We start from the raw sequence: 14,471 nt of genomic DNA, 5'->3' as shown, positions 1-14,471 counted from the left end.
CCTTCTTCCCCTTCCCCTTATCAAAGCCCAATTGAATACCTCTTTTGTATTAAAATTCATTTGTCAGCCTTGGGACCCAGTACATGTGCATCTGCTCATAATCTCACTCTCTCCCCCACTCACTCTCTCCCTCCCCCACCCCTCGCTCCCTCCCTCCCCCACCTGCTCTCTCGCAAAAAGAGTCTCTCATTGATTCTCAGGGCAACAGGGGTGAAATTGCAATGGGTGGGGGTGGGGGAGCTCCGATGGGCACATGGGGCCCGAAAAGGATGCACACACACACAAACACACACCCCGTGCCCAGTAATAAACATGGTGACCTGGCATGGACTATCCCACCATGGGTAAAATCCCATTGGCGCTAATAGGAGGAAGCCCTTAATGGCCACTAACTAGCTAATTAAAAGCCTCAATTGGACCGCATTCCAACAGGCCACTTGATACCTTCCTTGCTGCTGGTAAGATTGGGCAGGTGCAGATAGATGCCGCCATCTTGGCACCCAATTGTACCCTCCTCCCACCTGTCACCCCATACCCAGCAAGTCATATAATTCCAGCCAGAGGCAGGAATATTTAAAATTGGGGTTAAGGAAAAGGCAGAAACATTGAGAAAATACTTTGTACCTGCCTTCATGGTAGAAAACAAAAAAGTTCTGTAAATAGTGACAAATCAAAGTCCAATTAAAATGAACAATTTCGGAATAGTATTATTTGTAAAGAAATATGCCTGGAGAAAATAATGGGATTTCAGATTCACATCCCTTTTGACCTGATGATCTGCAGCAAGGGTTTTAAAAAGGGCGGCTACAGAAATAGTTTTGATTTTCCAGAATTGCCTAGATTCGAAAACCGTCCCCATGGATTGGAAGGTAGCAAATCTGTAACACCAATATTCAAGAAAGGAGGGTGTGAGAAAACCGGGAACTATAAACCAATTACCCTGACACCAGGAGTAGAGAAAATGCTCGGAACTGTTATTAAGGAGGTGGTGGGTGGAGCTGGAAATTCATAATGGTTAGGAGGATTCAGCACAGATTTATGAAAGGGAAATAATGTTTGACGACTCCGTTGGCTGTAACAAATAGATTGGAAAAGGGTAAACCAAGGGATGCAATGCATTTGGATTTTCAAAAATCATTCGATGAGGCAGCACACCTGAGATTATTGCACAAAATAAGAGCTAATGGCATGTGGCCAATGTATTAGCATGGACTCAGGATTGATTAGGACAAAACAGAGTAGGAATAAATGGGTCATTTTCAATTTGGCGGGCTACGACTAGCAGTGTACCACAACCTTGGACCTCAGCTATTTACAGTCAATTAAATGATTTAGGTGAGGGGACCAAGTATAATGTATTCAAGTTTCCTGACAATACAAAGCTTGGTGGAGGAGTAAGCTGTGAAGAAGATACAAAGAGATGCAAAAGGATATAGCTAGGGCAGAATGGTGGCACAGTGGGTAGCACTGCTGCAACACAGCGCCAACCCTGGTTCAATTCCAACCTTGGGTGACTGAGTGGAGTTTGCATGTTCTCCCCATGTCTGCATGGGTTTCTTCCGAGTGCTCCTGATTCCTCCCACAGTCCAAATATGTGCCGGTTAGGTGGATTGGCCATGCTAAACATTCCTCTAAGTGTCCAAAGATGCATGGGTTAGGTGGGAATACAGGGATACGGTGGGGGATTGGATGTAGGTGGGGTGCTCTTTCAGAGGGTTCGAGCAGACTTGAAGGCTGAATGGCCTCCTTCTGCACTGTCGGCATTCTATGGGATTCTCTGGTGTGACACGTTAAGTAAATATGTAAGCCCACATGGTAAATGGAATATAATGTAGGGAAATGTGGAGTTATTCTCTTTGAAAGGACATATAGTAAGGGGAATAATTTTAAATGGTTGGAGACTGAGAAATGTTGGCATTCACAGGAATCTGGGCATTCTCGTAGATGGAGCACTGAAAGGTAGCATGCAGGTATCACAAGAAATTAGGAAAAAATGCTCCATTTTCCTTTATTACAAAGTATAATTAGAGTAAAGAAGTCTTACTTCGATAATATAGGAGAACATCTGGAGTACTGTGGACAATTCAGGTTTCCTTCCCAAAGGAAGGATATACTTGTCTTGGTTGGAGTGTCGCAAAGATTTATTGGTTTGTTCCCTGGGATGAGGGGTTGTCCTTTTGAGGAAATATTGAGCATTGTAGGCTTATGTTCCCTAGAATTTAGAAAAATGACAGATGATCTAATTGAAACATATCAAATTGCTTGATAGGGTAGGTGTTGGGAGGTATTTTCCCTGACTGGACAGCCTCATACCAAAGGGTCACAGTCTCAGAATTCCAGGAAGGTGAAATGTTCCGGACTGAGATGATGAGAAATTTCTTCACTCAAAGGATTGTGGTCTTTGGAATTCTCTAAGCCAGAGGGATGGGGATGCCCACTCATTACGTTTTTGGATAATAAGAGAATTAGACATATGGAGAGAATGTCTGAAGGTGGAGTTGAGGTCAAAGATCATCCATGAATATCAGATCGTATTGAATGGCCGGGCAAGTTAGAAGGGTCAAATGCCTATTCCTGCTCCTATTTTTTTAATGTTCCAATGTTAGTATGAATGAGGGATACACAATTCTTCCAATCCTATGGCACTCCCAAATCTCAAGTGAACGACTGAAAATATCTGCCCGAGGTTCACACATGAGCTGCTTTGCCGGCGCAGTGTGGTCCTTAGTCTTCCAACTGGAGAATTATGCCCGCATACTTTATCACCATTAAAGACAGCTACAAGAGGGATAACTTAACCCGCTTCAAGATTGAATAGGAGAAACAAAAAGCAGAATAAAACACATTCCACTGTGCCTGATGTATTAGCAACATGAGAATGGGTCACTGGTGTAATTCATACACTACACGTATTCTAACAAGTGTTGTAAAAGCCTAAATCCTGTGTATCTATAACATGTTTCCAATCAAACCTGCCATGTGGTTCCTCACTTTATCTGCCACACATTTGAGGAAATTGAGAATAAAATTGAAAGGTTATGTGGATTGTTGGGCATAAATGCATGCATATGATCTGCTATCACCAACACTGATGGCTCAAAACTTTTTTTGCACGAATGATGGTATACGTATTAGTCTCACCAATTTCACTTAAGTCTTTAATTATGTCTAGTTTAGTAGGTGAGGAGAGAACAAGTCATTTGCATTTCAGAGGATTGCTTCTATAGGAATTGAGGCACATGGAGAAGTTTCACAATGTGAGAATTAGCTAACATTGTGGGGGGACATACAGGTGACTTAAAGCACTGGAAGGATTTTCTGTATTCATGGAGAGAGATCATTTATACTGCACTCTTGTAATACATTTTCATTCTACGTGTTTGGAGTTTATGTTTCCTCGATTGTTATTTAAGCAGCTAAATCTGCTAAGTACAAGGTTGCGGTCCATAAGGCCAGAAGATATGTGAGCAGAATTAGACCATTCGGCCCATTGGGTCTGCTCCGCTATTCGATCAGGGCTGATATGTTCCTCATCATCGTTCTTAAACTCGGCTGGAAGTCTTCACCTTAAATATTGTAAGAAGTCTTACAACACCAGGTTAAAGTCCAACAGGTTTGTTTTGAATCACTAGCTTACGGAGCACAGCTCCTTCCTCAGGTGACCTGTTGGACTTTAATCTAATGTTGTAAGACTTCTTACTGTGCACCCCAATCCAACGGCGGCATCTCCACATCTTAAATATTGTTTTCAATTTTCATTGTGGGACAGAAATAAAACAGCCTTCAAAGCCTTGGAAATGGTGCAGAGAAGGTCTGCAAGGGTGATTCCCAATGTTGGGCTGGGCTAAGCTTTGAGGATAAGGCTAGACCAAAACTGAGGCAAATGTGAGACAAAACATGGACAAGTACTTCAGCGGAATAGGAAAGGTTAATCCTAAGTATTCTTTCAAGATGATAGTAGAGCTAAAGGACAAAGGTATAAACTAATAAAAGGAAAGTTCAAGTCAAGGTCAGGGAGCTTTGTTTCATGTTAAATGTAATCAATAGAATTGCCTTCCAGACAAGGTAATGAAGGTAGAATCAGTGCATTGAGTGAAGGGATAGTGCTGTTCTGCAGGAACTGGATATTAGCTGTAATTACCGTTTGTAATCTCTTGTAACTTGCAATATCCTGAAGTATACTGACTGTTACGTTGAGATCTAACCTGCCAGAATAGCAAATCCATTTGCATATTCACATTTCCATTTTTGTTCTCTTGTCTTTATCAGTGATTTGCTGTCAGCCCGTTACATTGAAAGACAATTCAGTGAGGAAGGAAGGACAACACAGACTTTGGTAAGATACAGATATTATTTGCTTACATTTTATGAGAGGAATGTAAAAGTGATAAAGCAATATGGACAGTACGAAAGCACACTGACACGTGTGAAGAGGTTTGAAACAGGAAGAAGCAACATGGAGCAGCAGGTAACAAGAGAGCAGAACCTATGGCAACAGCCACACACGCATGTTTGCAACCCTTGGTGGAAAGCTTCAAGCGACGGTCAGAAAAATGACTCCAAAAGCTTGATCTCACAGCAGCTAAGGATACCACCTCTTACTCTGACTTGTACAGCCCACGATTGATGAGGTGGGACTGGAACTGCCATTAATCAGACAGGTAGAGATGAAAATGGCACTGAGGTCTATGCTGAAGGCATCGCCCGAAATTGTAAACGGGTTAATTTACGAGAAGAGTAGGCTTGGAAGCAAACTGATAAAGGTCTTTAAAATTGTGAATGTGTTGGACAAGAAACGTTGAGAGGCCCAACTCTCTGTCCTGTGGAGAGAGTTTCAATGCTATATATTCTAGGTTTTGGCTACTTATGCTGCAACACTAGGCTGAGTAATTCCTGCTTTTGTACAGATGTCACTGCCGAGAATGTCCCAGGCAGCTGCCAACATTAAAGATGGTAAAGATTGAAGAAAGAGAAAAAAGTGAAAACACAAGTATTCAGGTTCCCTTCCGCTACCCCCATTTCCCTTGCCCCCTCCCCCATTAATGTCTTACCAGTTGCATTGTTAAAAGTTTATTATTGTCAATTACAATAAGAAAAACGGGTGATGGGTATTGGTTAGATGGGATAGTGTCTGTGGGAGGAGAGCCGAGAGACTGAATAAAGTCAATAAACTCCCTTGTCATCATCGCCCGGGTAACTCTTACAGCCCCTTGCCCTCGCTTCACTCCTCCCTCAAGTTTCCCCCATTCTCTCCCACATCCCTCAGCTATCCCTCCAGCTTGCAGTGCCTTTTGCTCTTACAGTTCCTTTCATCTCTCCCTTCCACACAGCCCCATACATTCTGATGCAGTGGCTGAGTGGTGGAGGGAGCGACGAGGGGCATTGAGGAGAACTGAGTCAGTGGCAAAGGGAGCAGTGTGGTGTCACAGCGGCGAATTGGTGAGGAGAGTGGGAGGATTGGATTTGTTTATTGTCACGTGTACCGAGGTACAGTGAAAGTATTTTTCTGCAAGCAGATCATTCAGTACATGGGAAGAAAAGGGAATTAAACAGAATTCAAGAAAATACAAGAAAATACATAATAGGGCAACACAATATATACAATGTAACTACATAAGCATTGGCATCGGATGAAGCATACATGGGTGTAGTGTTAATGAGGTCAGTCCATAAGAGGGTCATTTAGGAGTCTGGTGACAGTGGGGAAGAAGCTGTTTTTGAGTCTGTTTGTGCGTGTTCTCAGACTTCTGAATCTCCTGCCCGATGGAAGAAGTTGGAAAAGTGAGTAAGCCGGGTGGGAGGGATCCTTGATTATGCTGCCTACTTTCCCCCGGCAGCGGGAGGTGTAGATGGAATCAATGGATGGGAGGCAGGTTCGTGTGATGGACTGGGCGGTATTCACGACTCTCTGAAGTTCCTTGGGGTCCTGGGCCGAGCAGTTGCCATACCAGGCTGTGATGCAGCCCGATAGGATGCTCTCTATAGTGCATCTGTAAAAGTTGGTAAGGGTTAATGTGGACATGCCGAATTTCCTTAGTTTCCTGAGGAAGTATAGGCGCTGTTGTGCTTTCTTGGTGATAGCGTCGACGTGAGTGGACCAGGATAGATTTTTGGTGATGTGCACCCCTAGGAATTTGAAACTGCTCACCATCTCTACCTCGGCTCCGTTGATGCTGACAGGGGTGTGTACAGTACTTTGCTTCCTGAAGTCGATGACCAGCTCTTTAGTTTTTCTGGCATTGAGGGAGAGATTGTTGTTGTTACACCACTCCGCTAGGTTCTCTATCTCCCTCCTGTATTCAGACTCGTCGTTATTCGAGATCCGGCCCACTATGGTCGTATCGTCAGCAAACTTGTAGATGGAGTTGGAACCAAGTTTTGCCATGCAGTCGTGTGTGTACAGGGAGTAGAGTAGGGGGCTAAGTACGCAGCCTTGCGGGGCACCGGTATTGAGGACTATTATGGAGGAGGTGTTGGTGTTCATTCTTACTGACTGTGGTCTGTTGGTCAGAAAGTCAAGGATCCAGTTGCAGAGTGGAGAGCCAAGTGCTAGGTTTTGGAGCTTTGATATGAGCTTGGCTGGGATTATGGTGTTGAAGGCGGAGCTGTAGTCAATAAATAGGAGTCTGATGTAGGAGTCCTTGTTTTTGAGATGCTCTAGGGATGACTGGAGGGCCAGGGAAATGGCGTCTGATGTGGACCGGTTGCGACGGTATGCGAATTGAAGTGGGTCAAGGCGTTCCGGGAGTATGGAGGTGATGCGCTTCATGATTAGCCTCTCGAAGCACTTCATTACAACTGACGTCAGGGCCACCGGGCGGTAGTCATTGAGGCACGTTGCCTGGTTCTTCTTTGGTACCGGTATGATGGTGGTCTTCTTGAAGCAGGTGGGGACCTCGGAGTGGAGTAGGGATAGGTTAAAGATGTCTGTGAATACCTCTGCCAGCTGGTATGCGCAGGCTCTGAGTGCACGACCAGGGATCCCGTCCGGGCCCATCGCCGTCCATGGGTTCACTTTCAGGAGCGGCGAGGGATGTGGGAGGGAAGCAGCCAGTGGTGAAGGGCTGTGGCAGGGAAGCAACGAGGGGAACAGGAGGCAGCGGGAGGAAGGGACCAGGCAGTGTTTGGGAGCCGAAATTTTGGGAAGTGGATGGCAGGCGGCGAATTAACAATAATGGTTGGAGAAACTATATGTGTGCTGGTGACTGGAATGGGAGTCAACTTTCCTATTTGGCGGCGGCAGGAGCTCCAGGCTATATTCTATTTAGTCCTTGAGGTGGATGTTTAGGCCTCCCGAGATATAGGTTGAAATGGACATTAATCCAAAATAAGATAACCCTTACAGCAGTTTCTGAATTTGATTCTGTCACTGGCCCATTTTTAAGTGCAAATGGGTCAGTGCAGACTCGATGGGCCGAATGGCCTCCTTCTGCACTGGATGTTCTAAGTTCTTGTTCTAGTAACAAGACAACGGCCTCCTCCGTTATCTCATTTTGGAAAGAGCAGTGTATTTGTTCAACGTCCTCCTGGTTTAGAATAGCTTAATTTATTATTCAAGTTTGCCTGTTGTTTCTCATGTTAGTTTAAGAAGGTTAATTATCATTCACCAACATAGCAAGGGGTCATCGCAGTAATGTTGCAATGCCCAATCCTAGACATATGGCAGGGGATACATTGTTTATCAAACCGGTTGGCAATCTGAATTGGCTATTCACAAGCTTTCCTGGTGCAAAGCTAGTAGAGGATAACCCATGGAGGCAGAAACAGTACAGTTCATTTCATTCATGAAAGGTGAATAATTTCAGTTGTTTTGATCTCTACATTGAAGGCACTAAACAAATGGAAGTTATTGCATGAAAATTATTCACGGAACATTGCTGCACTCAAGGTACATGTGGATATGGTTTAGCTCACCAGGGGCTGGTTTAGCTCACCAGGCTAAATCGCTGGCTTTAAAGCAGACCAAGCAGGCCAGCAGCACGGTTCAATTCCCGTACCAGCCTCCCCGGATAGGCGCCGGAATGTGGCGACTAGGGGTTTTTCACAGTAACTTCATTGAAGCCTACTCGTGACAATAAGCGATTTTCATTTTTTCATATGCTCTCCGTCCTGTCCTCTGATTGGTATTTCTAATGACATTGTAAGTGGCTTTGATAATAGGGCCTGTTCCTGTGCTGTATTGTTCTTTGTTCTTTAGGATTTGGGCCAAGGGTGGTATCATGACTGGTACAGGCTTGGAGGGCCGAAGGGCCTGTTCCTGTGCTGTATTGTTCTTTGTTCTTTAGGATTTGGGCCAAGGGTGGTATCATGACTGGTACAGGCTTGGAGGGCCGAAGGGCCTGTTCCTGTGCTGTATTGTTCTTTGACATTTAGGGTTTTGACCAAGGGTGGTATCATGACTGGTACAGGCTTGGAGGGCCGAAGGGCCTGTTCCTGTGCTGTATTGTTCTTTGACATTTAGGGTTTTGACCAAGGGTGGTATCATGACTGGTACAGGCTTGGAGGGCCGAAGGGCCTGTTCCTGTGCTGTATTGTTCTTTGACATTTAGGGTTTTGACCAAGGGTGGTATCATGACTGGTACAGGCTTGGAGGGCCAAAGGGCCTGTTCCTGTGCTGTATTCTTTCTTTGTTTTTTGATAATATCAATCGGAAGAAATCTTCATGTAACTCCTTGCTTCACCTAAGGACCAGTTTAAATCTTCTTATCCTTTCACTTCCAGATGTTGTGTGTTTAGTCAATGTATTTCTCTTGTACTGTTTTTTTGTTTATTCATTCATGGGATGTGGACGTCACTGGCACGACCAGCATTTGGTGTCCATCACTAATTACCCTAGAGAAGGTGGTCTGTGGGCCACATTCTTGAAATGGTGGGTACACCGACAGTGCTGTTAGGAGAGGAGTTCCAGGATTTGTGTTAAATTTCTGGTCTGAATCCTTTGCTGAGGGCAGAATAGAAAATAAAGAAACAGCATTTATGTAGCAGCTCTCGCCTTATGTTCTAAAATGCTTCACAATGAATAAATCACTTGAAATGTAATCAGTATTGTCTTGCAATCAAGGAAAGTAGCTAACCGTTGCATACTAAGGGCCACAAACAGAAATTAGATGATTGATCATTTTTGGTGGTGATCGTTGAACCGCAAGTATGGTGATTTGAAAAAACTTAATCAGCCTGTGAATCCTTTTGCGCCAGAAAGAAATGTGTAACTGTTACAATGTTACATTTATTCCTTAAGGATTAGCCATTGCCTATCCACCATCATGCCTTTTAATGAAGTTCCCTAATCTACCTTAGCCTTAAGAGTTTCCTTTGTTTAGATTTAGGACCCTAGTTTCAGATCGGATATCTTCACTTTCTATGCTAATGGAGAACTCTATCATGTTATAGTCATTGTTCCCTAAACATCCTGCACAACAAGATTATTAATTAACCCCTTCTCATTGCATAAAACCAAATCAAGGCTAGCATGTTCCCTGGTTGGTTCCTTGACATACTCATCTAAAAAACCATCATGTACGCACTCCAGGAATTCACCCATCAGAGTATTATTACTAATTTGCATTGCCCAATCTACATGCAGATTAAAGTCACCCATGCCAACTGTAGTACCCTCCGTTACATGCACCTCTAATTTCCTGTTTAATGCCATCCCCTGCCTTACTTCAACTATTTGGAGGCTAATAGACAACACCCGCTAATGCTTTATGCACCTTGTTGCTTCTTAACTCCACCCAGACTAGGGCAGCACGGGGTGGCGGAGTGGGTTAGCACTGTGGCCTCATGGCGCCGTGGTCCCAGGTTTGATCCCGGCTCTGGGTCACTGTCCGTGTGGAGTTTGCATATTCTCCCCGTGTTTGTGTAGATTTCGCCCCACAACCCAAATGATGTGCAGGTTAGGTGGATTGGCCACGCTAAATTGCCCCTTAATTGGAAAAAATGAATTGGTTATTCTAAATTTATTAGAAAAAACTCCACCCAGACTGATTCTACATCAAGATTTTCTGAGCCAATATCCTCTCATTATTGCGCTGATTTCATTCTTAACTAACAATGCCATCCCACAGCATTCTGCCCGTCCTTCCTAAACATTGAATACCTTGGGATACTTAGGTCCCGGCCTTGGTCACCCTGCAGCCATGTCTTGTGGTCACAGTCATATCATATCCATTATATCAGTTTGTACTGATGTTCCCTGGTTGGTTCCCCCCCCCCCCCCCCCCCCCCCAATAGCACACCCCATAGCACCAGCAAATGCCCCTGTGAGGATATTGGTCCCTGTCCTGCTGTGTGCAACCCATCCGGCTTGTACAGGTCACATCTTCACCAGAATATGTCCTATTGCCGCACAAATACGAATCCCTCCCTCCTACACCATTTCTCCAGCCACCTATTCATTTGCTGTATTCCCTATTCCTGAACGCGCTAACGCATGGCACTGGGTGTAATCTTTATTGCTCTCCCACTTTTTTTGCATCCCCTGTGCAGCCACCTGGCTCTTGCTGCATTCCCCTGAAACCACCTCCCCCAACAGTATCCAAAACAGAAAAAGCTGTTCGAGAGGGAGATGGGCCCAGGAGACTCCTGCACTACCTGTCTAGTGCTTTTGCTCTGTCTGGTGGGCACCCATTTCCTTTGTACCCGAGGTGTGACCACCTCACCGTACATGCTGTCCACAAAGATCTCATACTGGTGGATGCTCCACAGTGACTCCAGTGGCAACTCCAGCTGCTGATGCACAGAGACAGCTGTCTGTACCATATACAGGATGCACCATATTAACCCGCCAAGTCTCCTTTAACTGCACCTCGCAAAGCTGCAACCTCCGCCGCTGAGAAGAACCACAGCAGCAACCGCATGGCAACACTGGCATCTGCAAGTTACCCTCCCAATCCACACACTATCCTGACCTAAATGGAACCATTTATTCCTTTATCATTATAGAACTCCTTCCCTCACGGTACAGAGGAGCACCTACATTGCACAGCCTGCAGTGATTCGACAAGGCAGCTCCCACCACCTACTCAAGGGAAAGGCAGTACCCACATTCTATGAACAAATAAAAAATAGGACCATTATACCTTTCCTCTGAGGGACATTTATAGTAAAATCCAGTAGCTGCATCACATTATACTAGCTGTTTAAATGATCTCAGAACAGACGAGAATGAATAATTCACCAAAGTAATTTTTACAATCAATATACGCCAGCTGCCACTTTAAAAAATATTTCTAACTGATTACGATGCAGTTCCAATAATGCATGATTGCCTTGTAGAGCTGAATACAAATTCTAATCATACATTCAGGGAGCTTTGCGTTTTGATTGAAAGTGAGTCCGGGCGGTCCTGAGGCCACTCTACGTTTTTCGAAATAAAAGAGCATCCAATTAAAAATGACTTTTGAGTGTGTATGTGTGAGAGTGAGTGAGAGGATTCAAATTGCAGTTTCCCTCAGAAATTCAACAAGCCTTTGTTCAACTCAAATGTTTTCCTGGTCACCTCTGACCATTTTTGCTTGGCAAAGGTAGATCATGGAGGATCTGATGATGATGAGGTTGAAAAGCGGATTCTACTGGCACACATGGACCAGTTTAGCAGCATTTTGTTATGGTATTGTTACACTGTGTCATTATTATCCTGGATAATCCATCTGGATTGATTTAAGAATTGAAGAATGAAGAATATTTTTTTTGAGGATATGAAATTGAGTACAATGAGAATAATTCACTGCTTGCGGTTAGCAGCTGTCCTAGTTTGATGCAGAAGATTATCATAGAATTTACAGTGCAGAAGGAGGCCATTTGGCCCATCGAGTCTACACCAGGCCTTGAAACAGCACCCTACCTCCACCCTCTCCCCATAACCCTCCCTAACCTTTGGACACTGCTTTGGACAGTGTTGCCTTGGAGGCATTTTCTGAAGAATAGAGTATTGTGAAGATTAAAAAAGTGGTACAATGTTATAAGAGAAAATGAAGCTCTCTGTCTACAATAAAGGTAATTGACGAGAGACTCCACTAGAGTGTACAAAATATTAACTGGTACAGAAATTAATTTAAATTTGTGATGCCGTCATTTAAAGCAGATCCTCTTTACACACATTTTACGTGCATAATTATAGTAATTAGAGATCTTTAAAAAAGAATAATGGCTGATTGTGAAATACTTTGGAATCTCCTTGGGACATGGCAGGTTCTACATAAATACACATTTTTCTTCTATAATGTTCATAACCTGATGGCTAATGCAGTGGAGGTAAAATCATTAGACGCATTCAAAGTGCAGCATCCATGAGATAAGATGTGGCTCGAATGGGCTTTTCTCATCCTCACCCTTTTCCCTGTGTTCTTAATTAGAAAAAGTCAACTAAATTCTCGTTCACAGAATCCTACCCTGTCCACAAATAGAGGTTGATTGCTTCATGTTCAATGTTTGAAATGAGCAGTTGATCGGATTATTGCAGACTTTTGACTTCCTATCTAAAGATCAGGCTCTTCAACTGCAGAGTCTGTAACGTGTCTGGCTTCTGCTATTTTTGTGTCTCTTCCCTGTGTCCTCATGTGGATAGTAGATGGTCATGTTACTGCCCACAAAAAGAAATATACTAATTGCACTAGTGAAGGGAGGATTCTGATCACTTGTTGGTTACTTTAATCCACCCAATCACATAGACTCCAGCTCAGATTGTGTCATTCATTGAGTTCTGATATTACTATGCTGCTGGCTCTGTTTTAGTGCAGTATTTATGCAAAGAAGGTTCCTGCTCATTTAACCAAATGAGTTTTACTGTAATTTCCTTGATTAAAAATATCATTTTTTCTGGGTTTTCCTTGGTGTAAATAAGCGACATCTTGGAAGGAGTCACCTGTTCTTTTTCAGTTCCTTGGTGACTTCCTTTCTTCTTTCATGGGATGTGGCGTTGCTGGCAAGGACAGAATTTTTTGCCCATCCCTGATTGCCTTGAACTGCGAGTCGTGTTCGGCCATTACAGAGGGCAGTTCAGTCAAACCACATTGTTGTGGGTCTAGAGTCATATGTAGGCCAGACCAGGTGGTGGTGGGGGGAGATGGGGGGCAGGGGGGAGATTTCCTTCCCCAAAGAGCATTAGTGAACCAGATGGGTTCTTACGACAATCGATGATGGTTTGGTTACATCATCATCTCTCCCACAAGACTATTAAATGCTTGTTTAAGGACAAGTTGAAATATTCCCATTAGTTGTTCAGGGATCAAGGGGTGGCATGGTGGCACAGTGGTTAGCACCGTTTCTTCACAGCATCAGGGATCGGGACCCGGGTTCAATTCCAACCTCGGATGAGGAGATTGCACTTTCTCCCCGTGTCTGCATGGGTTTCCTCCAGGTGCTCCGGTTTCCTTCCGCAGTCTAGAGATGTGCAGGATAGGTGGATTGGCTATGCTAAATTGCCCCTTAGTATCCAAAAGGTTGGTAGGGTTACAGGGATAGGGTAGGGCCTGACCCTGTGTGGGGTGATCTTTCTGAGAGTTGGTGCAGACTCAATGGGCCGAATGGCCTCCTTCTGCATTGTGCGGATTCCATGATTACAACATAAATATACTGCAAAATCTGTCTATGAGAGTTGTATTGGGAGCCTTTATGGTACTGATCCCAAAACCTTCACAAGTACCCCTAGCGAGCTACGTTGAGAAGTACCCATGATCATGCTTGCAATTGTATGGTATCGACCTCTGCATGAAATTGGTTCCGATCCAGAATCACACTGGGCTAAATAGCTGGCTTTTAAAGCAGATCAAGGCAGGCCAGCAGCGTGGGTTTAATTCCCGTACTAGCCTCCCCGAACAGGCGTCAGAATGTGGCGACTAGGGGCTTTTCACAGTAAGTTCATTTGAAGCCTACTTGTGACAATAAGCAATTTCCATTTCATTTCATTTTCATTTCAATGTCACCCAGCTACCAGGTGATTGTTGTATAAAGAGAGCTCCCTGCTTGTGTTAAGATGTGGGCTTGTTTCCGGTGGGGGTAGGGTGGGGGGCCTGCAGGTATGTGGGTGCGTAGCCATAATTTAGATAGGATGTTTCTTAAAATATGGATTTCAGGAATTTCATAAAAGGACGATGCTGTCGTATAGCATGGGATTTGATTCCTTTGTTTAAAAAATGATGAGGTAAGAGATGCAGTCTGGAGGAGTGTCTGGTGATCTGAGAAAGTTGAGACACTTTCATTGATAGCATAATGGTGTGTTGCTGATAAATTATGCCTGCAGTAATTCATTCCCATGGCAACAGCAACTGCTCCTTTCAAATTTGAGTTAATATTGTATAAAACAAGTATCAACCCATTTGAATACTGCTTTTTTTTCATTCTTTGAGAAATAGGTCATAAATATTTTGTTGGTCCGAATACCATGTGAGAGATTAATCAGAAATAGCAGTACATATAATAGAGTATTGCAATTGTTGCTAAACACTCACCGTTTTATTTAACGAGTGAGG

The 14,471-nt window shown here is 43.9% G+C and overlaps 1 protein-coding gene across 3 annotated transcripts in view; it reads left to right on the top strand.

Moving 5' to 3' along the window:
• The window catches only part of adam11 (ADAM metallopeptidase domain 11), a 213,849-nt gene that overhangs the window by 36,282 nt on the left and 163,096 nt on the right, over positions 1 to 14,471 (top strand). For all 3 annotated transcript variants that reach the window (XM_038779233.1, XM_038779232.1, XM_038779234.1), the window contains exon 4: positions 4,270 to 4,336. In XM_038779233.1, the coding sequence (XP_038635161.1) occupies positions 4,270 to 4,336 (67 nt within the window). The remainder of the gene's footprint in view (positions 1 to 4,269; positions 4,337 to 14,471) is intronic.

This window comes from Scyliorhinus canicula, chromosome 19, assembly GCF_902713615.1.
Source record: "Scyliorhinus canicula chromosome 19, sScyCan1.1, whole genome shotgun sequence".
Classification (NCBI taxonomy): Eukaryota; Metazoa; Chordata; class Chondrichthyes; order Carcharhiniformes; family Scyliorhinidae; genus Scyliorhinus; species Scyliorhinus canicula.
The sequence above is the reverse complement of the archived record's forward strand: the minus strand, read 5'-3'. Positions and strand labels throughout refer to the sequence as shown.